General features: G+C 41.6%; 1 protein-coding gene across 1 annotated transcript; it reads left to right on the forward strand.

Moving 5' to 3' along the window:
• Positions 1-7,914: 7,914 nt before the first annotated feature.
• NMBR (neuromedin B receptor) lies at positions 7,915-18,828 on the forward strand. Its single transcript, XM_063125440.1, has 3 exons — positions 7,915-8,366; positions 17,085-17,433; positions 18,357-18,828. Exons 1-3 carry the CDS (start codon positions 7,915-7,917, stop codon positions 18,756-18,758), a joined length of 1,203 nt encoding a protein of 400 aa, XP_062981510.1. The 3' UTR covers positions 18,759-18,828.
• Positions 18,829-26,580: the final 7,752 nt, after the last annotated feature.

Consider the following 26,580-nt stretch of genomic DNA (forward strand, 5'->3'; position numbering starts at 1 on the left):
TCACCCCCCCCCACCAGTGCCTGCTGTTAGTGTGTGTGTGTTTAAAGTCTTGAATCTCTGTCTTTCCTACTTTTAAATTTTGTTTTAACTGTTTTATTCTGTTTTTATTTTCATTTTATCTCGTACACCGCTCCGAAATTTTTCAATGGGGAGCGGTATATAAATATTCTAAATAAATAAATAAATAAATAAATAAATAAAGTCTACCCCCCATACTAAAAAATGTTTTTTTTTTTTAAAAAAACCCCACTACTATACTTTATTGCTTGGGTCCGAGGACAAGGTAAAAACAATATCAATCATTAAAACAGCAAAAGGCTTACATATTTTGGCCAAAGACCACAATTTAAAATCAGCACATAAAACATTAAGAAAATCAATAAAATTAAATAAAATGTAGCTTATACAACCATAAAACATTGCAATTAAAAGGCTAAACTAGGAGTTAAAATCTTATCAAGGTTAAAACGTTCAGATCTCCAAATTACTATGGCCATTTACAGAAAGAGAATAAGGTGAATAGAGGAACTTTCCCCTGAACCTTGTGGCTTTAATCGCAAATGCTGCAACCCTTTGAACAACAAATGGATTTTCTGAATGTAGAAGGAAGTCCAGTTTCTGTGATACACCCCGGTATTTCATTTTCTTTAGGAAAGAATCTAAATAATTTTCTCTACTGTTGGATTATAACCTACACTCAAGCAAATAATGGGCCAAATCCTCCAGAACTGGATCTCCACATACACACAATCTCTTCTGTACTGGGATACCATAATATCGCCCCATTTCATCATTGATTCACCCAAAGTTGGTCTTGTCCCAAAGGACTCTTATCTCAATTGGAGCACAAAGTACACCTTCTCCAAATTCTGGACATGGTCATCCCAGGTCTTTTCTCCCTAGCAGATATTACCTATGTGGAATATTTATATTACAACCATATCTGTGCACAAGTGGTAGTCACATTCAGTGACCAGGATTTAGCAAGACTGTTATTAAACAGGAGGGAAGAACCCAGTGGATATGACATTCCAGTCTCAGGATTCTATGAGAACCTGGCGCCTCCTCACATAATAGGGAAATATCCTAACAGACCAAAAAAGATGCTCAGCTGGGGAGGCCAGTTGCTATAAAAAATCTTATTGATTTAGACTCCATCCAAGAAAACATCTCTATTGACGAAACCCCGACATATATGGGCAGAAGATGACAGACCCTGCTGGGGCTTATGGAAAATGTCAAATACCTGCCAAGGGAAACAAATTTCACAGTAATGAGGAGAAAGTGCTACTAGACGCCTTCTGTGCTTTGCCCCAAGTTGTACAAAATGAAATTGTGATGAGACTTGACACCTTGAGAGGACATCTGATCAACATGCAAATAGAGAGAGGCAGACCTACAGATAAGGAAGGCGCACAAGGGGATGGGGAGGAATATGCTGCTCTACATTGAGAAAACAGCGTGAAAGGAAGATGGGGAAATGCACAGGAGTCATCCGGAGTAAAAAAGGGTTCCATGGACTGCTTGATAACTGCAGAGATAAACCAATTAGCGCATACACCTAAACTGAGATGCTCGGGGAGTGACCCCCCCTCCAGTCTCAATTAGAAATTCCAAGATTCCACAGCCTCTAGTCTCCTCAAATTAGGCCACCTGGCTTGACATGAGATTCCTGGAAGATGTGGAACTAGGATCCATGGAGATACCAGCTGAGGCTCACAATTACCCAGCAAATGTGGTGTGCCTGGTGATCTCAAATGTCACCAGCATAGACCTACCAATGGATGAAATTGAATACTGGGAAGAGAAGCTGGAGGCAGTGAGCGTGGGGGAGGGCCATCCAGGATTATTCAAATTGACAAGATAAACAGAAAATCTCCAATCTTTCCAGCACGCAAATAGACATACTTGCTGTAGGAAATCTAATGAGGTCTCAAACAGTATTTTATAAGCATGTTGATAAATTCATTGACAGAATGTCATGGAACATAGCAGGTTGGAAGGTTAGGGGCCTGGACGATCTTGTTAAATATCTATCTAATTACACTCTGATTTTACTGTAAGGAACATGGCTTATGGCAAAGGATAAGCTAATTCTAACTGGTTTTAAAACATGGGTCAAACCAACACAGAGAATAAATGAAAGAGGTAGAGCTATTGGGGGTTTAGCCATTTTGGCTAAGGAAGACCTAGGATGGGGTGGGGGTGGGGAGTAGTGGTAGAGACCACAAACAGGACTTGTAATCTTTTGGTGGAAAAATTTACAGCCTATGACATGGTGCTAATCCTTGTAAATGCTTATATTCCCCCAACTTCCTCTCAATACCACTCACCGGATGTATGTTTGCATCCAGAACAACAAATGGAAGAGCTGGGCGCAAGATTCCCAAGTACCCTGATCATTCTACTGGGGGATTTTAACGCCAGAGTTGGCCCATCTCTGATAAAGTGCTGCACAGTGTGGAATTCTGGAAAGGGATTCCCTTGGTCTGAAGTACTGGAAATCTAGAGATAAGAAGTTAAATAATGCTGGCATAAACCTATTTATGCTAACATACATGTTTGGTTTACACATAGTAGGCAATAATAACCCTAACACTGCATATCCTTTTACTTATTTTTCTCCAAATGTAGGTAGTGTTCTTGATTACATCTGTGTCTCTAGAGAAAAAGTTGATCTATTCTCTGGTATAACTGTCTCATCTAGGGAAGATAGTGATCACCAACCCATAACAGGAAAGTTATTGGTGGAATCTGATCTGAGGCCAGTAACTTCATCAGACCAATGGCTATCCTAAAATTTAGAACTTCAACAAGAAAGGAGATTAAAGTGGCAAAAAGTAAATATGACCAAAGTTAAAGATTTCCAGAACTCATCTTTAGGAAGTTCATTACATGATATAATTATAACCCCTCACTCCAGTACAAATTCCATACTGAATGCTTATCAGGACATTTGCGATCAACATATGCCTCAATGATTCAAAATCCATGAAGAACTTATGGTTTGATAAAGAATATCAAGAAATGAGAAGAAAGTTGAGAAGACACATATGAAGAGCCCATGTCTCACTTGAGCCGAAAGAACGGTTCATCATGCTAAAAGCGGAGCTAATAAAAAAATAATTTCAGCTAAAAAAATTTTTTTTCTAGGCAAATTTCTGGGCTGACCTTGAAGTGGCAGCCACAGTCCAGTTCAGCATACTCCTGGCACTTAGTTTCAGGGAGACTCAGAGAGGTAAAATTCTCTTTTGATATACCTATTCCAGCATCAACATAGGAAAATTTCTACTTCAATTTATTCAGAAAATATGCAGCAGAAAGGCCTTGCGGTAGGCAGCTCCTTGAGGTGGACATCAATTTACTTGCATTTTGGCCACTGGTAACGTCTCTGGAAATTAAATTGCTTATCCAGACTCTGAAAAATAATAAGGCCCCAGATGAGGATTTCTTACCACCTGAACTGTTCAAAAGTGTTGCAGATTGGTGGGCCCTATTACTGACAGGGCTATTTACACATATAAACAAAGGTTTAATCCCAAATGATTGGAATCTGAGTATAATTGTGCCAATAAATTAGAATGGAAATAGACAGGATCCAAATAACTACAGACCTATAAGCCTGATTGATATCCCAGTGAAAATTTATGCCAAGTATCTTGCACAAACTTGAGGACTGGGTGGAAGAAAATCCCATCTTTGTGGAAGAACAGGCTGGCTTCAGGAAAGAATGATTTACTATAGATAACTGTTATGTTCTGCATCATCTGATAACTAAGTACTCTGCAACAGGGGGTCAGCTTTTTACTGCTTTCATTGACTAACCCCACCCAAATAATCTTTTGTGAGTTCTGTGTTGTGTTTTCTAAAGTCTGTCAGTGTTTTCCAGTTTGTGTGTGTGCTTCTTACTGCGTTGTGTGTGTATTTGTGTTCTAGTTCTGAACATTGCAGCACACATTTTTCAAAACTCGTGCACAAGCAGCACACATTTTTCTCTATTAAATAATAAAGCTTTCCCCATCTAATTTCTAGACCACAAAGAGAAGGTTTCACAACCTGAGTTTGAAATTTGAAAAATTCCTAAAAATCAAGGGATGAAGGGATCTGTTTCCAACTTGGCAAGGTTAAATCCCTACTTAAGAGCTACCAGAATGACAAGTTTAATCTCTTTAGCATTAAAAAGTGAGGTTTTTTTTTTGAAATTTAAACCTCAAAATTTCAAAATTTCCTATAAATCACTGGATGAAGGGATCAGATTCCAACTTGGCAAGACTAAATCCCTACTTAAGAGCTATCACAGTGCCAAGTTTCATTCCTTTATCTTTAAAAATGAGGGAGCTGTAAACATTTGGTTAATTTTCATATACCATAATAGGGCAGTTATCCAAAAGTGGAGTGGTTCTCTGATGGATAATCCGATGGGGCAGAGCAAGGGAGCTGCTCCAAAAATTGAAGTGGAGAGCATGATCGTCAGAGCTCCACACACCCCTAGTATTTAATTATTTTATACTACCCAGAGAACTTGCACTATTGGGTTTAAAAGTATTATAAACATTAAACTCAATAATCCAAATTCTCTGGGTGATATACAGTAATATAACATAATATAATATAACACACACACACACCATATACTGTACTTTGAGCAGTTGGCACCATGGGGAGAGGAGGAAGAGGACAAGAATAAGAAGTGCTTACCAGGAAAACTGCTTTTCCTAGCTCATCTCAGCAAAGCCCAGCCCATGATAGATTGCAATTCTGAACAATGTTGCTTGTAATGGATGGGAGAGAATAATTATATCCAGTGATTCAAGCAGAGGAGCTAAACAATCTTCTTATTACTCACATGGTTATGCCTAAGGTGGGTGGGAAAGAAGCATGAATGAGCTTGAGGCAAAATGTTTCTGTATTCCTAAAACAGAGGAATACTGTGAATCCTACCTGTCTCTCCCTAGCTAAACTAGTGTGAACCTAAATCTAATGACTCACTCGTGGCTTACTGCCAAATCAGTGTTCCATTCTGAATCCAGATTTAAACAACATAAGAGGGGGTGGCAATTAAAATTAAAGAGTTGAAGTGTTTTTGTTTCATCCATCCATTCTTCACATTTCTCATAGTTCCAAGCTTGTGGGCTGGTTCTGTCTGTTCAACCACCCTCCTCCTCCACTGTATATTCTGCCATTCTGACAGCTGTTATTCCCAAGAACTTTGGAATATGATCAAAATGGTGCATCCGTTTAGGGTTTTTAGAAAATGGACAAATCCAATAAGCCATTTAGGCTGCAATCCAATGCATACTTACCTGGGAATAAATCCTACTGAGTGCAGTGGAGCTTACTTGTGAGTAAATATGCTTAAAGTGTGGCAGTTAACCTTCATGGTATGCTGTACCAATTGTTCCTGTGTGACAGAACAGCTCTTTGAAAATGTTGCCTTCATTGTTGCATGAGAGGGAGGGAGGGAGGGAGGGAGGGAGGGAGGGAGAGAGAGAGAGAGAGAGAGAGAGAGAGAGAGAGAGAGAGAGAGAGAGAGAGAGAATGAGATTAAATCAAAGAGAGTTTAGATTATTTGTGTTTGTGTGGAAATAAAATACATGTCTTGGTCTGTCTGTCTGTCTGTCTTACTTTATACTTTCTCTCTCTCTCTCTCTCTCTCTCTCTCTCTCTCTCTCTCTCTCTCTCTCACACACACACACACACACACACATACACACACACATCAACCGAAATATAGATGGATATATAAACATGTGGCTTCATGCTGTCACTTTTATAGTCTTACAGCAGCAGACGATATAACTCACAAGTCACTGTTTTGGTAGTGCTGTGCGGCAGGGTCTTGCTATTTACTGTTTTACTCTGTACAGCACCATGTACATTGATGGTGCTATATAAATAAATAATAATAAATAATAATATATATTTATATGTGCTCCTTTATTGTTTCTAAACTGGAAAATGTGATATGTATAAGACTGAGGATTTTTGCGCCACAACTCACAATACAACACATACACACATGCAGACACACAGAGCAGTCTAGAAATTCCTCCTCAAACACGACCCTGTTAATAGTATTATGTAAGGAAGGCTGCATTCCTCTGCACCCTTTCTTGGGAGTAAGCTCCATTGAACTCAGTGGACCTTACTTCTGAGAAGCTATGTATATGTACAGCTTGGTCCTAGCCATATTTACTTGGAAGTAATCCAAATGATTTCTGCGGGACTTAATAACACGGATTGCAGGCACTGCGCTCTCGCTGAAAGAAAACTACAACAGGGTGCGATTCCTGAGCACGTTTCAGCACTAAGGGACGGACAGTTCCCTGGAATTACACAGCTATCGAGTGCAAAAGAACTTTACGAGCAAGCACATCTATAATCCTGGAGTGACATGGGCAACCATGTCTACCAGTTTAGAGCTTCAGAAGGTCTCTTACATAGCCATATCGAAAGTCTTAAGCATGCTCACTAAAGCAGTAAATCCCAGTGGGTTATCTCCATTGTTCATCTAACTTAAGTCCCATTCCTTTCAATGGGTCTACTCCGTGTAGGACTAAGATTGGATACAACCTGCTGGGTTCAGCTCTATGGTTAAGAATATAAGAAGTGCCCTGCTGGATCAGACCAAGGGTCCATCTAGTCCAGCACTCTGTCCACACAGTGGCCAACCAGCCATTGGCCAGGGACCAACAAGCAGGACATGGTGCAACAGCACCCTCCCACCCATGTTCCTCAGCAACTGGTGCACACAGGCTTACTGCCTCGAATAATTCTCAAATAGAATAGCCTTCTCCAACCTGGCACGTTCCAAATGCCTTGGACTACAAGTCCTATAAGAAAATAAGAAGATCCCTGCTGGATCAGACCAAGGAACCATCTAATGCAGCCTTCTGTTCGCACAGTGGCCCGCCATCAGCCTATAAGAAGTCCACAAGCAGGACAGGAGCGCACCAGCATCCTCTCGTCTGTGTTCCCCAGCAACTGGTGTACATGGGCACACTGCCTCTGATACCAGAGGCAGCTTATAGCTATAAGGACTAGTAGCTCTTGACAGCCTTCTCCTCCATCATTCCAAGCCGCTCAACCCATCCGGAGAGAGCCGCGTTGGGGAAGGCTGGTATATAGAAAGCAGGATCGGAGCCTTAAGATCCCCATGTCCCGCAAACCGACCACGTCCGCCCCACCTGCACACGCGGACCGCCCAAAGTGGTCGAGCAGCGGCTACAGAGAAGACGCCTGTTCCTTGTCTCGCCTCCCTGTTGCGTGCGTGTGTTTGGGTAAGCCTCCTTCCGGGGAGGCTACGCTGCCGCCGCCGCCGGCCCACCGGCCCACCCCTCCCGCAGCGCGCCCAGATGCCAACTTTGTTTCTGGCTTTCCTCCGAACTGCTCCTCCTTGCGGAGGCGGACCTGGGCGCCCATAAAAGGCAGGGCGCCCTGCGCGGGAAGGGGGAAAAGAAAAGCTGCTGCTTCGACCCGCCGCTGGGAGCTGTCCAGAAAGAAGCGCTACCGGCGGCCCCAGCAACGCCTCCGCCGGCCCGAGGGGAGAGCCGCCGTCGGGGGCAAGACGAACGAAGCCCTCCGCGGCGCAAGAGACCGAAGGACTGAGGAGGCGGCCGAGAGTTTTTCTGAACAGCCCGCCGAAACTTCGCGTCCTTCGCCGGAGCTGGGTTTTTCAACCGGGCGGCGTTCTCCCTGAACGGAAGCCAAGGCGGACTTGCTCCGACGGCTGGGCGGGAAAAGCGCGCGCCCAATTGAGCGGGCTCCTTGAGTGGAAGAAGGCGGAGAGGCGGCTTGGCCCCCCGGCGCGGAGGTGGAGGACGAAGCGGCGGCGTCCGGACGGCTTGTGGGGCGGCGGGCAGGCGACTGAGGCAACAGGAGGGAGAGCGTTGCCGCCATCAGCGGACGTACGCGATGCCGCTGAGCTGGACGGCGGCGGCGGCGGCGGCGGGGCTGGGCGGCGAGCCGGCCTGGGGGAATCTGACGGTGGAGGGCAACGGCAGCCAGGCCGTCCCCCCAGGGCTGGTCCCGGCGGCGGACTGGCTGGTGCCGCCGCAAGCGCGGGCGCTCTTCATCGTCCGTTGCGTGATCCCCTCGCTCTACATGCTGATCATGGCCGTGGGCTTGCTGGGCAATGTCACGCTGCTGAAGGTCTTCGCTGGGGCGCGCAGCGTGCCCAACATCTTCATCTCCAGCCTGGCCCTGGGCGACCTGCTGCTGCTGCTCACCTGCGTGCCGGTCGACGCGGCGCGCTTCATCCTCGAGGGCTGGCTCTTCGGCGAGCTGGGCTGCAAGCTGCTGCCCGCCATCCAGCTCACCTCGGTGGGCGTCTCCGTCTTCACTCTCACCGCACTCAGCGCCGACAGGTAAGTGGAGATGCTGAGCAGAGGGGGATTCCTCGAAGGGAGGAAGAGAAAGAGAGAGAGAGAGAAGGAAGGAGGGGAGCAGCGGCAGGACCAAAGGGTAAGAAAAACAGAGGCAGGCCCCAAAGAGCGAGCAAAAATGCAGTGGAAGCTGGTGGCTCTGATGTCAGCGGGGCTGGGAATCCGCTTGGGCCAGATCTACACCAAGCAAGATATAACATTTTGAAAACAGTTTGAAAACTGTATATTCATTGTATCCTGGGCCCAAACACTTGTCAAAACTGCTATAAACTGTTATAAAGCAGTAGTGTAGAGCCTGCCTGGGTTCCAGCCAGAATCCTAAAGGACCTATCCAAGGTGCTGAGTTCCCTGATCTTCCATTGTAACCAGCAATAAATCAAGTATTAGAAGTTGCCATCCGCCATGCCCTAAGCCAGCATTCCCCCAGATATGTGAGCCACAACTTACATTATCCTAACCAGGCTTGCTGGGGATGATGGGAGTTTTAATCCAACATATCTGAAAGTCACCAGATGTGGTGAAGGGGGCCCTAGGCCAAAGGACAGGTTTAAGATTAGCGGTAAGAATATATGCATGCAGGCACACCTCTAAACAAATATGCAGCCATGCATATTACAAAGAGATTTCAGCAACAGGGAAAACATGAGCTTAAATTACTCTTAGAAAGCATAGTCACACTTAGTTCAGAGGGAACTGTTGTAAACTCTGCACAGGGCTTCTTCCCATATCCCAGCACAAAATACATGTATATTGTGTCAGATATGAAGGTTTCATACATATAGAATAGTCTAATTCTATGCATGACTACACAGAAGTAAGCCCCATTGAGTTCAATAGGTCTTACTCTGAGGTATGTATGTATAGGATTGAACTGCACATCACAGACTTATCTTTTAAAAGCCGGGGAGCGTTAGCAGCCTGATCCTTTTTCAGTTGTGTGGATTTTTTCATTCATACACACAATGGAAAAAGATGTTACACACAGATATTTTATATTTGAATTTCTGTAAAGTCTTGCAAGGCCCTCACTGAGGCTGCTTTTTTTGAGGAGTGTTCATCTTTTTTCACGTGAAGAGTGCTGAAACACCAGCAGTCTATTTTTCTTCTTATGGTAGACCAAGCTTTTCTTAGTTCCCAGTGCTCAGTAGCACATCCATCCCTTTCTTGAAAGTTGAAAATACTATCCCATGAAAGATGTGGGGGGGGGGGACCCCTTCATACTAAATAAGTTGTATGTAACAGGTAACATTCCAGGATTTTGCCTGGTTGCAGAATCATGTTGCCAATAGGAGGATGAAAAAGGCATTTGGATGCACAGATATTCTAAATAGTCTATAGAAAGAGTAAGAATGTTTTCTGAAAGGTATACAACACAGGGAATGGCCAAACCAATTAATGAATAAGAAAGCAAAACATTTAATGAATAGGAAAAACACACACTTGGAGTATCACAAAACTAAAAGGGTATTTTTGACTTCATTCTGTTTAGAATATTATGTGACCGTCATCTGCTAATATGATGAGAAATCAAAAGGGACACAGTTTGAAACAGACACTGAACACCTATTGAATCTAAATATATTCCAGCTGCATCAGATTAGCTATAGCTATATATTCTTTCTTTGTGTGGGTAACATGGTTGCATCATGTTGGCAAAATTCTTCTTATTCAAAATATCCTGCCGAAAAATGTGTTTATTTGGGGGGGAGGAATGGTACATTTAGAAAATAATCCTCAGGTTCCATAGGATGGCTGCAGATAAGTAGCTTGAAAGCTGAAACCTTAGTAGAAGCTCCCACGTCTAAGATAATTGGTAAGGGATTTGTTGAATGAGAGCATACTCTTACTCATAAAAATCCTGTATACTAGCAAGTGGGACCTGAAATATAATTTTGGAGTGTGGGATGCTCCTCTTCAACCAACCAACCAACCAACCAACCATGTTCTCTTCCAAGGTACTCCATTCCAGTTTTAATTTCCCCCACCCCCTGCAGCCATCAGTCAGCATGAGTGTCTTCAAGTGAGCTGGATTGTTTGGGTGGGGTGGATTCCCCTCTTAATTGTTTTCTAGAGTGTTGTTGCTACTGCTGTTGATTAATTCTGCAAACCTTGGAGTTCCTGATACCTTCCTCTTGTTCATTACTAGTGCCGTTTTGTATGTATGTATGTATGTATTTATTTATTAAATTTATATACTGCCCCATAACCGAAGCTCTCTGGGTGCTTTAGAAAGCTCTCTGGGCGGTTTTCATAACGATCCATACTCTCACTTGGAGAATGAGTTTGCCATTAGGATTTCAAATCTGGTAGTCACCTGAGCTTTTCACGCCCATCCTAAACACATTATATGACAGATCTCTCTCTCTCTGCCTCTCTTTGAATTCATGAGCTCTGCTACAGTAAATGCACGTCAGCAAAAAGCATAACAGAACTGGAACTGGACACTGGCATTTTGTTTCTTATGGAGGTTTATACTAGCAATAAATCCAGACAATGACCCTGAAAATAAAATTAATTAATAAAAAGCAAAACCGTTATTTGAAAACAAGCCTGTCTTTGATCACAGCTCTAAGCAGAAGCATTTTATATAATTCCCACAGACGGTTTCTCTCTTACTCCTCTTTCTTTCTTGTATCTGCCACCAACTCTTTAAAAGTTTAGAGAAACAATGAAAGCAGTCCTGAAAACAATGGTATTATGAGGATAAATTGCCAGGAAACCATCCTTTCTACCCCCAGTGGCCTCTCTCCTTTCAGTTATTCGAGAGTGCGAGGGACTGATATGTGGACTTACCCTTCTTTGCTAATAACTGTGTCTCTAGGAGATAGACGTTGATCTTGTTTATCGGAGCATGTCTGGCTCAAGAGGCAGCATCATTTCAGTCAACTATATCAAATTGAGATATTTTAATGGCATTTGGAGAAGCATCAACTCTGGGGAGCCTTGAAGCACTGACATATTTCACCTCTGCTTGAAATGTACTGTGCCTTACTGGGGGTGGGTGGGTGGGAACCTCTAGCTTGAAAGTAGCAATCGGAGACATGCTAAGATCCAGCAACACATCTGTGGCTGCAATCTGGAGGCCAATTGGGTTCAAACAGCTGTGTGGGGTGGCTGTCTCCGCAACACTGCAGATATTCTGCTTGAAGTATTATGGGCTGTTGGCTTGCAGCAGCATGAAGAAAATTGCCCAATCTGTATAGTGGGCTGCTACAAGCAGCTGGATAAGTTTAGACCGTGGACTTGATGATTTTAGGGGCAAAGGCTTTAGATGACAAAGTGTATCACTTCAGCTGTAAAGCACACGACTAAAATTCCTTTTTGAACTTCCCTGCCATTCTGTGCTTCACGACTCCTTTTACATTCCTGATGTCAGAGCAAAAACAAACCAAGCAGTGGGTGGGTGGGTTGCTTTTTGCCAAAAATAAATTCTCTTGAGCATGCACAGTTTTGTATTTTAAACTCACTTAAATCATAGCACCATTTTGACTCAAGGAATAAAATGGAGATTGCTTCTTCTGCTCTGACACTAAACATATTTAGAAAAGGACAATATATTTTTAATAATAATAACATCTGTAACCATGTATATGCCCAATTAGCTGTCCCTAACTCTAAAATGTTTAAAAATAAGGAGAAAGAAAGGAGGTTGTGGTAAGTAGCATCAGCCTTTGTGCGCTCCAGTACACCCATGCCGCCCCAGGTACTGACCCACGACCTGTTTGCTACCTGACATTCTCTGCATGGGCCCTGGATCTTAATCAAACCCAAATTTGCACCACTGGCACCAATTCATCATGCAGTGAGAACAGTCAGATGGTGTGATTGAAAGCCATCTTCATGTTGTGGCCACAATAAGCTGGACATAAATTTCGATGAGGCCAGTTACAAATATTTGGGTTTAGTATTGGACTGTACAGTTCTGATCTACATTCAGTTATATTCCATGGAGATAGAGATAGAGATAGAGAACTGTTAATACATCTATGAATGCTTTTCTTTTCTCAGGGCAGAAGGAGAGACCTCTGCTTCCAAAAACCAGTTGTAATAGTTATTTATTAGATTGTTATCTTCTTCTTTGAAGGAGGTCAGGGCAGTTTGCACAGCCTCCCCTTTTATCCTCACAACAACCTTGTGAGGTAGATTAGGCTGAGAGATAGTGACTGTCTCCAAAGATCACCCATGGTTATTTGAACCTGGGCCTCTGCAGTTGTAGTCTAACACTTTACTACATTGTATTGGCTTTAAGTTGCATTATCTAATGCTTCTTGTTTAACCTTAGTGAATAAAAGAAACAATAGGTACATCGGCTTTTACTGTATTGAAGAATACAGTCTTGGATGCCAGCAAGCTATTAGTTCTGAGATACTTCTAAAAGCCCCATTTCATTCATTTGTCAGGGGAAAAGCCTGTTCTGTAGGGCAGCAGAAATATCCACAAGGTCCAAAAGGACTCATTTCTAGGGTCAAATTAGTTATGATGTTATTCTGATTTTAAGCCCTGGTGTACATGACTTTTTCTCAGCATAAATAGGTGGTGCAGAGGGCCCACTGTCCTTCTACTGTGCTCTTGATGTAAACCCTCCTACCCATTGTTGGCTATTTGTAATAATCTGTGGGTCCAAATTCTGATAAAAATGTGGCAGGGACAAAGGTTTAAAGTCCTCCTGCCTCACACATAACATGGTTCCACTCTCCCTCAGTATCTCTTCTCCCATTCTAATTATTTATTAAATCAAGTATGCCAGGACTAAAAATATGAACATTTCATCCAATTTGGCCCTTCTATAAACTGAAGATGAAACATGTCACAGTAGAATGTAAGAGCATTCATTGTAGTTAAGTTTTTTTGTACCTTGTATTAACTACAGAATCTACAAGGGTCAAACTTTTGACACAGGTCAGACAGTCTACTCCCCCCTTTTAATCACAGGAATTTGCGCCTGTGGCATGCACACCTAATAAGAACCCCACTTAATTGTATCTTACTTGGTTATTCAGTGTCAGAACCAATGGATTGGCCAGAAATAGAAATATACTTGAAGAATAGAATATAAGAACATAAGGAGAGCCCTGCTGAATCAAACCAAGGGTCCATCTAGTCCAGCATTATGTTCCCACAGTGGCCAATCATCTGCCCCAAAGCAGGATGTGATCTTGAAACCTGGTTGTGTGTGTACATGTGCAGCAGATTCCCTGCTATTCCTAACTGGAGGCTGCTCAGTTGCATGCTACTTCCATGATCAATCAAGAGTATTTTATGAACCCTTGTCTAAAACAATAGATGCAGTTATTTGAATTTGAGTGTTTTTTTCCTTTGGCCTGTAATACACATCCAGTGAGATTTTTCAACACCAAACAAATTAACTACCAGGCTCTTCTGCTCATTAAAATCGAAGTAGCTGAGAACTATATCAATCTAGGCCTATTCTCAGGAGTTGTATCCATTTACTTCTCCACAGCTGTCAAAATCATGGATGTATGGCAACTGAGCATCTCTCCTGTGAGCATATGAGATTCCGGAGCCTGTATTTTTCTCTCTTGCGCAATGCTCAGCAAAGAGTTGTCCAGATTTACCAGAGGATTTAGATTTACTGAGGGAATTTCCTAATCTAATCAACATACTTGTTGGTTAATACAGTGGTTAATAAAACGAACAAATCTCCAGCTCCAAATTCCTGGACAGCCATTAATCATGGCTGTTTGTAGAAAGCTTAAAAGCACTAGCTGCACGAAGGCTGAAAACAAATAGCTTTCACTACACTTTCCTGGATAGAATTGGAAGTGTGTGTGTACATCTCTATAATGTGGATCTCAAATGGGTACTCTTAGACCAATTAAGGGATCTGAAATAAAGCTGATCCTACATTTTTATGCAGGGCTATAGTAGATGGCACCATTTCAAGATCCTGATGTACATCAAACACCAACAGTCCTGTTGGCTGTATTTAAGGCTATTTTAAAAGTTTTACTGTGCAATCTTATGCAGGTGTACTCAGCAGAAAGACCCACCAAGTACAATCAAGCTTATTTCCAAGTGTCGGTATAGCATAAACCTATGCATATTTATTTGGAAGTAAGTCCCACTGTGTTTAACAGCACTTGCAGGTAGGTAGAGTTGCAGCCTTAAATTCTAAAATAAGACGTGCAGAGAGTCAAACCTAATTGAAAGTTATATTCTGTGATATAAAAAACTTTTCCTCACCTCACAATCCCAGATGTGGGAAAGCTGTCAAAAGATACTCTGTGTGAAGAGGTAGCATTCTGCACATGCACACTAGCACTGCTGTCTTTATTATTACTTTACATGCACAAGAGATGAAACCTTGGTTATTGGGCTAGGTCCTTGTGAACACAGGCTCAGATTAAGCTCCAAAACTCCCCCTTAATATTGATTTTGCAAGTCACATGGCAATAAAATCAGGGAATTAATTTTTTCCTCATATTTCCAATATGACCACTCAAATCAAATTATGAGTCAAGTGAATATTTCTCTGAAATTTTCCCCATCCCTCCCATTTTTGTTTTGTTTCTTGTTTGTTTGTTTACTACAATGGTGTTAGAGGGATTGTGATTACCTCTGCTTCTTGGAAAATGGGTTCTTCACTTTGCAAGCCTATCTTAGGAAGTGCTCTTTTATTATTATTATTATTTATTTATATAGCACCATCAATGTACATGGTGCTGTACAGAGTAAAACAGTAACAAAACATTGATACAGCATCATTGACAAACTATTTTATAATGTTTATTTTAATATTTAGGGACCACTTTTTGATCCAGTACTAAGAAGAGAAGAACGCTTTGCTGGATCAGAACAGGTGTGGAAAAGAGGGAAAAAAGCACCATGAATACACTGCAAAAATAAAGACAAGCTCTGATGCTGGTGAAAATCTTTAATGATTTCTTCAATAGGCTCAATGTTTCAGATATAAATCCTTCCTCAGGAGCTACAAGAACAAAATAAACACAAGTTAAACATAAACAAAGGCAACACCCATTAAACATTGCGATCAATAAGGAAAACATTGAACATTCTTAAAAAATGACAGATTGGTAACACTAGACACTGTGACCAACAAAGATATATATCCGCAATACATTAATAAACAGACTGACCTAAAGAAAGATGCAAGCTACTATAATATACACTAATAAAAATAATAGTCAAAAAGTCCTCAGCTTTTTCTTTTTCTTTTGTGTGTCCCGCCAAGAGCTGCGTTATCTGAGAGAATTCCTGCTCATACTGTGGAGTCAAGGCCAGATAATAGCTATTGAAGTTAATTAGACAGCAGCTGGTGGCCATGATAGTGTTGTGTCTACAAGGTCCTGCTCCAACTTAGCTATAGCTGCATGAATGTCCTTTTTTAAAGAAACTGTGCTACACATTAAATATCCATTTCACATTAAATATGCATGTTGGGGGAACCCCCCCAAAACAAACAAACAGAACCCCCACCCAACGTCATGTATATGGGATGGGATTTAAGCTAGCAGTGACCAACCGAAAGAGATCTTGGAGTCTTGATATATAGCTTGATGAAAATGTCAAACCACTGTGCTGTTGTTGTGAAAAAGGCAATTTCCATGTTGGGCATAATTAGGAAAGGAATTGACAATAAAACTGACAGTATCAGACTGTCCTTATACAATCTGTAGTGTGACCACCCTTGTAATACCGTGTACAGTTCTGGTTGCTACATCTAAAAAAGACATTGTAGAATAGGAAAAAGTGCAGAAAAGAGCAGGTAAACTGATCAAGGACCTGGAGCAACTCCCCTATCCAGAAAGGGTGCAACATTTGGGACTGATTAGCTTAGAGAAAAACGGAGTGAGGGAAGATATGATAGAGATGTACAAAATTATGCCTGGTGATGCGTAACAGTAGAAACCTGGCTTGTCCCATGAAGCTGATTGAAGACAGATAAAAGGAAGTACTTCTTCACAAAGTGCATATTTAAGCTAAGAAATTTGTTACCACAAGATGTAGTGATGGCCACCAATTGAATTGTTTTAAAAGGGATTGGACAAATTCATGGAGGATAAAACTGTCAATGGCTGCTGCTGATATGCTACCTCCAGAATCTGAGGTAGAATGCCTATCTACATCAGTTGGTGGGGAATGTGGGGGCGGGGAGGATGCTATTGCTATTGCACCTATATCCTGCCTGTGGGTTGGCCACTGTGTGAACAGAATGATGGGCTAGATGAACCATAGTTATGCTCTTACATTATAAAGATAAAAAAAATTCCCTTATAAGATGTCCAGCATTATGTGATGCCCTGGTGGTTTTGAACAAGTAACTATTAGTCATGATAAAAATGTGGATAGGTACGACAGGACCATGCTCTCAACACACACACACACCCCCCCCCCAAGTAACTTTCAATAGCAATTAATGATCATTGTATGTGATCTACTGGGGCCGATCAGATCCCTCAGTCACTTGCTTTCTCTTTCCCTGCTCATTTCTTTCTCTGCTACCATTCAGCCCCCTCCCTCCATTACACACACAGAAATGGACCCATACATGGGAACTAGCCCTCAAGCCTCTTAAACAGAAGTACAAGACTCAAATCTGTTAACTTGTATAATCTTGACCCTTGTCATCCCAACGGATCCCAAAAGGAAGCTATTTCCTTTCAATGAAAGCTTATATTCTTTGAAAAATAACATTCATTTCCCCTTCTATATTTTTAGGTACAAGGCCATTGTAAACCCAATGGATATTCAAGCATCCAATGCTGTCCTGTGCACCTGTATTAAAGCAATTGCCATCTGGATAATTTCCATCATGCTAGCAGTTCCTGAAGCGGTATTCTCTGAAGTGGCACATATCAATGACGCAGATAATGTCAGTTTCACAGAATGCATACGATACCCCTTGAAGGATGATTTGCACCCAAGGATCCATTCAGTGATGATACTTTTGGTTTACCTCCTCATCCCACTCACCATCATTACTATTTACTATTACCATATTGCAAGGACTTTAATTAAGAGTGCACATAATCTACCTGGAGAGTACAGTGAACAATCTAAAAGACAGGTAAGTCACCCATACTTTTGCTAGGAAATTTATTTTAAATTTCAGACATCTCACAGTTCTGCAGGTGAGCTGAGTATTTATTTCAGAATATTCCACTGCAATTAAGACATTCTTACTTATAACTATATTCATCTATTGCCAGGATGTTCTGTGAACACCCCCTGACAATTAACCCTTACCTCATCAACATGGCTTGAGAAATAGTTTTCACTGTTTTGAATGTTTGTTGCATGCCAAGGAAAGAAGAAGAACAGTTGCCAAAATCTGGTCAGATTTTGCCATTTCACTGCACTCCTAAGTTCCCCAGTTGGCCGTACCCGCTCTTCTCCTGAGCCCAAGCCTTTCCCCAACCACCAGTTGTTTGGTAGTTTCTCAGCTTTTGTGCAGTTCTTCCCCTACTCTTTAAGGTCAAAAGCCTTCCCTCATGCAATAAGAGCTTTAATCTAAACTATGCTGGAATTGTTTGTCTCATCCTTTTGTCTTTGGACCCAGTCATTACTGGAATGTGGCCTCCAAGGGCTTCTTCAAAATGGAATTTGGCCCTCAGGCTGAAAGAGGCTCAACAGATGGTTAGCAAAACATCTGCTTTGAGCTTTTTGGGAGAACTGAATGAAAGTTTGCCCTTCGTTCCACTTTCAACATGCTATTCGTAAAATCAATGATGAGAGTAAATTAATCTGTCGTAGTATGTGCAGCCAAATGCTTTGAGCACAATCACCTGAATCCGAAAACATCTAAGAACAAATTAGTGTAAAAAGGATTCATTGGGAATATAATGTGGCTTCTGATGTTATGACCCTTTCTGATTGATTTGAATGCATTGTGAAAGCTAAAGGAGAGCATAATGTTCTGAATTTTGCTCAGGTCTTTGCCATGGATCCATTTCTTGTGACTGATGATTTGTGCTTATTTTGTCATTCTAGATGGAAACTCGAAAACGTCTGGCCAAAATTGTACTAGTCTTCGTTGGGCTTTTTGCTGTATGCTGGCTGCCTAATCATGTGCTGTACATGTACCGATCCTTTAACTACAAAAATATTGACCCATCACTTGTCCATATGGTTGTTACTTTGGTAGCCCGAGTGCTCAGCTTCTGCAATTCATGTGTAAACCCATTTGCCCTCTATTTTCTCAGCGAGAGCTTTAGGCGGCATTTCAATAGCCAGCTTTGCTGTCGCCTGATGCCTCATCAACAAAGATCTGCCAGTTACCTGAACAGTTCCTCAGCCATTCGAATGACTTCTATGGAAAACAATGCCAGGAACACTGTTGCCATGACGACACTCCTGAATGGCCATAACCCCAAACAAGATATGCCATTGTAATTTGATCAGTGCACATTTCATCTTGGAATGAATTTGTTTTAACTATTATTTCTGTTGCTTGCCTATTTCTTAAAACAGATAATTGATTAACACCCTCTAATCTAGGGACAAATATTTATTAATTGATCTTCATGTTGGCTTGGTTCTTACTAAGAGATATTTCTCCTCTCTTAGTACTTATAGAGGAATTGTTGTTTGATTGGAATTGCTGAACATGAATAACAAAGATAAAGCATGATATAAATGGTTGACTCTTCAGATGAAAAAGCACTGATTTATTTTAATGACAATTTCCAGGTGGAGACATTTTGGATCTTCTTACAAAAACTGTCTTCACAATCCAGCAAAGAAGATCTGTATACTCTGCTAATCTGTTTGTACATCAAGATGCAGATTCCCATAGGTATGCTTATCCAGCCTTCATTGCACTTAATAGATATGTCTGATGAGGATGTGAAGGCGCATCCCCATCTGGGCCACCAGCTTTGAACACCAGCTTTGTACACTGGATCAGGGTCTATATATGCAAACATCACACCTACATATTATGTAGAGTTGGGTTAAGTAGCACTGACAAATTAGGAACATGCACTAGGATTTTTTAACCTAAATTCTGGTATCACCCCGGTCTAGGTGTTCATATTCATGTGTTACCTGTTGCATGAAAGACAAGAGCAGGGCTGTACTGGCAGGACCTACCGCCTCTGTTGCAACCCCTCCATCACATGCCCACCACCCTCAACATGTTGGACAGTGGGGAGGAGACAGAATAAGTTGTATGCTGGTTGCCTGCTCCCACTCACAGAATGGGGAACGCATGAGAATGAACACTTAAATAGGGCTATTGTACACAGAGCATAGTGTTAATTTGGTGCAAACGCATCACTATGAAGGCCACTTCTTGTGATACACTATACATACTGAGATGCCAAGTGTGTCGAATATACATTGTAATATGCAGAGGTTGAAACAGTTGTTTGATTGCTTTGCCACAGGGCTATATCACCTGACAGCCACAAGCACCTGCATGAGCATTATATATCATCTCAGATTACACACAATCCACATAGTCCATTGTTCCACTTTACCATTTTACGACTATGTTCCACTATGCTACACTATATAGTTTACCACTATTGTTCCACTATGGCTTGCTCATTATACCTCCGATGTGATTTTATGCCAAAAGACGGGATCAGTGGGGAACAATAATAAATCATCAATAACAAATGAATTTATATAAATTGATATATAATCTACTGGTATCAATGGCTTTAAGCACAGTGCTGGATAGTGGCTCTTGTGTCATCACCCAGGTAATGACACACTAAGCCATGGGGGTTAAGCATTGGAGCTATACATTATGGATTAGCAGGTCATATGAACCATGACTTAATGTGTCATGTGAACCATGGTGGCTACATAATCATGGTTTAAACACACTCACTAACCATTTGCTGCAAAAGGGTTAGTGGCTTAACCATGGCTTAGCGTGTTGTCTGAACAGGCCCTTTGTAAACTAAAAACAGCTGTCCAGGCTGCATTTTACTATCGGGGAGTGGCATCATTACTGTCAGGTTTCCACTTCCAAATTCAACATAAGGACAGCCCTGCTGGATCAGACTGAGGGTCCATCTAGTCCAGCACTCTGTTCCCACAGTGGTCAACCAGCTGTCGACCACGGAATCACAAGCAGGACACAGGTGAAACAGCACCCTCCAGCCCATGTTTCCCAGCAACTGGTGTATATAGGCTTACTGCCTTGGATACTGAACCCCCACCCCACAACTGCTTTTGGCTCTGTGGTGAGAAAATACAGATATGCTAAAATCAGCTTGGGGGCAATTTGGAGATGGGAATCTAGCAGAAAAGAGTTCAGATGCCCTCCTTAATCTGTCTCCTTAGCACCTGATTCCCAGTGGAGAGAGAAACCTGGGCAGCTGTTTTAAGATTCATGAGTAGAAGGGCTGCAGGATTGCTCTGCTAGCCCTGCCCCCTCAATATCCATGTGTTGACATGGACATATGGAAAGGGACAACAATCTGAGGATCACACAGGAATCCTAACTGCCCAGAGCACTTATGTGTGAGCAGTTGCTCATATGTAGCTGTCCCTTTGCAGATGCCCATGGTCAATGTGACAGAATGGGGCCAGCAGAGGGATATAATGGGGTGGGACCAGAGGTGATTGGTTGGGGTGGGGCTAATCCTACTCTTACTTCATTTCTATTCACATAATGTGTGAAGGTAATGTTAGTTTAAAAAGCAACTTTTTGTTGAGGGTAGCTACACATGTGTAATTGTATCCTTAGGATGTTACAGAATTTTTCTGGCACAGAAGTTGCCTTGTGATAGCAATGTCCCTAAAGGGAAGAAATGGCCTGCAGTCATCTCTCTTCCCTCATTCTATGTAGTATGAGCAGCATGCGGCTCACAGTAAGGACAGATTTTGCTTAAAATGGTGCAAAGTGTGACAAAGGGGAATGGGGTTATGAAAAGGTGTGAGTCTCAGTTCCTGGCAGAAGAAAACAACTAACCAACAACCAACCTTATTATTTAAGCTGTTTACTACTCCTTGTAGACAGGAATCTTGAGCACACTGCTTTGCAGACATGTTGTCCAAAGTTCAATGTGAGCAAAATAATGGGTTTTCCTTGTAGCATGATATTTATGAATATCCTAGAATCCTGTGGAAACTTCTAAAATGTTCTGGTTCAAAAAGTATATTGTATTTCCAAATAGTCCTGTTATTGTGGTTCAGTAAACCTCGTCAATGTGCAGATTTATATGTGAGGTGGTTCTATGTAGTAATAATTAAAAATGATAAAACAGAAAATAGCATGGTTGGATTGCTCTTTGGAAGTTTGCTATACAACTCCTTTTTTTATATAAGTCCCAATTTAGAGCACTTCCTTCAACAAAGTCAGTATTATTTCTGGATAAATATGCATACAGCTTGGCTGCATGTCTCACTGAAATCAATTTGATGAAAGTGGTTGCAACTAGAAATGTTGAATGCTTGATCTAGATATATGTTTTAGAGGCTTGTAATGCTCACCTCAAAGAAGAGGTGAACATTATGGGGTCCCTCAGATCTTGCAAGCCCTTCCCACTTACTTGTCAGCATTGATAATCTAATTTACCATCCCATGATTTCCTCACTAAAGAGTATCTACGTATCATACAAACTAAGGGACTGAATTGGAACAAAACAATTAAACCGAATCCTAAAGCAGTGTCCTTCACAGAAAACAATAACAGAAGCTCAGATTGATCTGCAGTTTCAGATGATGAGGGCATCATCATCTGAATGATCTTACTCTTCACTTACCAGTTCCAACTCACAGGTCCCAGTCTCAAACTAGGCAGGATTACCCTGATGGATTTTGCAATATGTAGCACTCAAAGTGCCCAGCTAAGAGGTATCACCAGAGCACACTAAAAGCTGCCAACCTGGAAGGAATATCAGGAACCACATACTTGCTAGGGCCAAAAGATACTCCAGCTCAACTGAAGGGTTGCCGTGGGCATGTCTACACCATCCCTTTGTCCCGGGATTGTCCCTGTGCATCCAAATGCCACACAGGGGATCCCAGGAGCAGGCAGGGACGATCCCTCCGTTTTCCTGGGATATCCTTTAGGTGTAGAAAGGGCCCCTGTCTGTCTGTCATCAGCCAGCCCCTAATTTTACCTGCAGCTCCTTCTGCCACCTTCCCCTGGGGGGAGGAAACCTCAATTCTGCACCTCTGCAGTTGCATTGGACCATTATAGGTTACTTTGCATATTCTACTTTATGCAACCTTGCCCCTTCCCACTTAATACCTTGTATAAATTTAGAACCTTTGGGTAGAAATGTGCCTATTATCTGGGAATAACTTCCTTGAAGTGCAGAAGCCTAATTATTTTAAGCATTTAGCAACATACTTTAAGGAGTTTTGTAACTAAAAGATAGGCACTACTTCCTTTGTGTTATATTTGATAGAAGCAAAGAATTAAAAACAACCATTAAAATAAGAAATTGGAGATAACCTTCAGGAGGGGAAAAGAATAACTTTTCTTTCTGAGGAAAACTAATTTTCTCAGTTCCCCTTCCCACCCGTGTGTGTGGCCAGTAGTTATTTTATTATGCAAAGGATTATATGTTGTAATGATTAAGTCAGTTGCTCTAAAATTGAATTGCGCTGGAGAACCAAGAAAGGGGACAACAATGCAAATTCAAAGGTAAGAAGTAATTTCACTTCATGGCAAAAAATAGTAGACATCCCTGCGAAAGTGAATCAGGAGCATGGCATTTTTATGATTAATGAAAAGCAAAACAAGGCAGGAAAAGAAGTCTTTTGAAATATTTATTCTCTTGGAACTTGAAGTATAGAGAAAAACTGCCAAGAAGAGCCTTAGAGAAGAGAAATGCAAAATGTAAAAAAGGAAGGAAGATATTAATCTGAGATAAAGGTTTGGATCCAATGGTGTCCTTACACAGGTGGGATGAAAAGTACAGGTGGAAAGGATTTTCCCTCCACACTGCAGTTTCTCCACCTCCAGGATCTGCTCTAGATGGTTGGGGGGGCCTCCTGGAGGAGATTTGTGGGATACATGGGGGGAATTGTAGTGGGGAGGAGAGGACTAGGAAGTTCTAAATAGGAGTCGTTTAGAGAGCACCTTCTGCATGCAAAGCACATGCTTTGTCACTGCGCTATGGAACTTCCCAAAATTGACCTGCCATGCTCCTGTATGATGCTGATACATACCAAGTCAGACCACTGGTCTATCTGTCTCAGTATTGTCTTCTATATTGACTGCTGCCAGACAGTCTTACCTAGAGATAGCAAGGATTAAGAACATAGCAACGGACTTATAATGAATCAGACAATTTGTCCATCTAGCCCAGTATTGTCAACACTGATTGGCAGTGGCTCTTCAACATGGCAGACAGGAGTCCATATTGATCTGAAAGTACCATAGAATGAATTTTCTTAGGGGAGGGACGGGGGGAGAGAGAGAGAGAGAAGGTAAAAGGCACACAATTGTCTAATGCAACCTTCACTGTGGGTCAAAATTAAGCACCCCTAGTCAGTCTTCTATTAGAAGTGTGTTAGAAGGTATGGTGTATGTGTGTGTGTGTGTGTGTGTGTGTGTGTGTGTGAGAGAGAGAGAGAGAGAGAGAGAGAGAGAGAGAGAGAGAGAGGCAGAGGCAGAGGCAGAGGCAAATACAAAAACAGAGGCCAGATCTACATGTTGTGTTGAATCATTACAATCCCATCATGGTAAAGCTATATCCCTCTTGTGCATTTATACTTCATAGGACACACAATGACATTTGCTGTGTTGTTGTGGATAATGTGAAATAAAAAGCAGGAAATGACACTAGGAAAGTGGTATATAGAATGTGTAGTGTGCTCAAATAGTTATCAGGGCACTTCAATACTGCTATAAAGTAGTAGTGTAGATCTAACCAAAGAGAGAGAGAGAGAGAGAGAGAGAGAGAGAGAGAGAGAGAGAGAGAGAGAGAGAGAGAGAGAGAGAGATTGTACAGGGAAGCATAATGAATTATGATTAGAGAGCTTCACTTTTACATTTTGGAGCCAGCCTTGTTCAGTTATTTCTCCACATGATGGGGAAAGTTGAGGAGGGCAGGACCACACCCATACACCCACTCTCTTGATGGTTCTACCTCCTATGTTCAAACAATCAAATCCAATATAATCCAACCACATATTATGTGGGATATCTGAAAATGCGTATTTACAACCTTAGGAGGCCCTGCTGTACCTAGATATAGGGTGGGACCTCTCCTTTGTCTATATTAATACAGAATTTGTACTCTTGCCCTTCATGACCAATCCTGTACTAGATCACGTATTCAGGCAAACAGACGTGCTCTATGCATAGACATCAGAGGAGCAGGGCCACCAGGGTATGACAGTCAGGGGTGGGGCCATCAGGGCATGTTTCTGTTCCCTGCATGTATTTTGTGTAAGGATGCTGAAAAAACAATGGAATAGTGTATCTATATTGTTATAGAAAGAGGAAGTAAATCTATCTTGAAACTGACAGAATTGGGCTGCCATCTTGCTTGTAAAGTTCTGTACATTTCCCGTCCTTTTGTAGAAAGTTCTAGACCTAACAAAACGTCACTGTCTAGGAGAAATTTGCCTTCATCTTTAACCATAGCCCATTCACTTACCACCACCCCTTTATATAAAAGAAACAAACCATTAAACATTTCAACATCCTGCCATGAGGTATGCAGTCTATTCCTACAGAGGATAGTTTTAGTAGTACTGTGGGAACATCAGCTTGTGCCAGTATAGCAGTAGTTCACTGGAGCAGTCCATGCAGGCGTTGAAAGGGTTTGATCTAGACTAATGTAGTTGCACTTAATTCCCACTGAAATGAATTGGACTTGAGGCATGACTAACATCTCACATTGATTTCAGTGGGACCAAAGTGCAACTAGCTCAGATTGGATCCAACCTCCAAATTTTATGGTTTCGATGCAGACCTTGCCTTCTGCGAAAGGTTCCTTCTTACACAGAATACTTGATTTAGTGGAACATTTCTACTGGTGGAACAGTGGGAGAGGTGTGGGTTTGTTTGTTTGCTTGTTTTCCAGTCCCCTCTCCCTCTGCAGCCCCCTAAACATCTGCTCCCGAGAGTTGGAGAATTTTCTTGGAGGTGATGTTGGGAGCTGCAGCAGGATGGGATGGGTGGGGGCTGGCAAAAATAATTTCTCTCCTTCCCGATGACTAGAGCTTCCTGAATGGAACTCCACTCAGAAAGTGCTCCTGCTGGTGGGATCAAACTCTGAATCCAACTTTAACATTGACAAGGATAAGTCTTCACACACTAGCTATAGATAAGATTGTATGAAGACTGAATAATCCCTTTTCTATAGATGGTTTATTACAATGCAAACACATATATTTTCAGCAGACAATAACAAAGAACCAAATCATTATGGATTTTTTTTCTGAAGTATTCCACCCACCCTTTTTTTAGTTGTGCAGCCAAGACATTAAAAATTAAGGGTAATGCTTCTGTCAAAATGTACAGCTGCAAATGGTGCTTGCAGTACAAAATGCCTAGGCCTAATTTGCCTTTGGCTTTTGTTCATTTGTGACTTATCCTTTGTATTATTTCTAAATACAAATTCTCAATTATTTTTGCCCAAAGAATAGCTTTATGTTTTTTTCCATTGTTGGTTTTACACAAAAAGCCACAATTGTTTGTGACATGAAGACAATAACTCAGCAAGAAACTGAAATACTACAATGACTTGTCCTCTGATGAGGAGGAGCCAGGAGAGTTCTGATTTAACTACAAAAGAGAGCAAAATTCTTTTAATGAACATTTAAGCAAGACAAAAAAGACAAGGCTAGTATATGCAGTCTGTACCGAGTACCATATAAGGTGGGACATTACAGCAAGATTTAGATTTGTCCCAGATGCAGAACATTGTGTGTGATGTGGTATGTACACACCTACATCCATATGTGCAAGTAATGTATATACTTTTTTATGCCATTAATGTTGAATGTTGTATGTAACTTGTGTGTGTATGGTGGGGGTGCATAGGGGCTGAGATGAAATGGTGCAATTTATGGTGTCATTTATGTGTTGGTTTATTTGTTGTTTCAACTATAATGGTCATAATAACTACAAATGCATAAACTCAAAAATACGTAAGTACAAGTATGCATATGCAAACTCTGTCATACAAAAGATTAAAATAGTAAAAAGACACTAACAGGACATTATGTTAGGAGATGCCCATAAATAAGTAAAAAAAAAAAAGTTTTACTACAAAGGATTACAATAATAAA

The sequence above is a fragment of the Elgaria multicarinata genome, chromosome 4, assembly GCF_023053635.1.
Source record: "Elgaria multicarinata webbii isolate HBS135686 ecotype San Diego chromosome 4, rElgMul1.1.pri, whole genome shotgun sequence".
Classification (NCBI taxonomy): domain Eukaryota; kingdom Metazoa; phylum Chordata; class Lepidosauria; order Squamata; family Anguidae; genus Elgaria; species Elgaria multicarinata.

Excerpts from the sequence above, each read along its gene's own strand:
- NMBR (XM_063125440.1), top strand. The coding sequence starts at position 7,915 with ATGCCGCTGAGCTGGACGGCGGCGGCGGCGGCGGCGGGGCTGGGCGGC. Across the intron at positions 8,367-17,084 it reads ACCGCACTCAGCGCCGACAG|GTACAAGGCCATTGTAAACC; the intron begins GTAAGTGGAGAT and ends CTATATTTTTAG. Across the intron at positions 17,434-18,356 it reads GTGAACAATCTAAAAGACAG|ATGGAAACTCGAAAACGTCT; the intron begins GTAAGTCACCCA and ends TTGTCATTCTAG.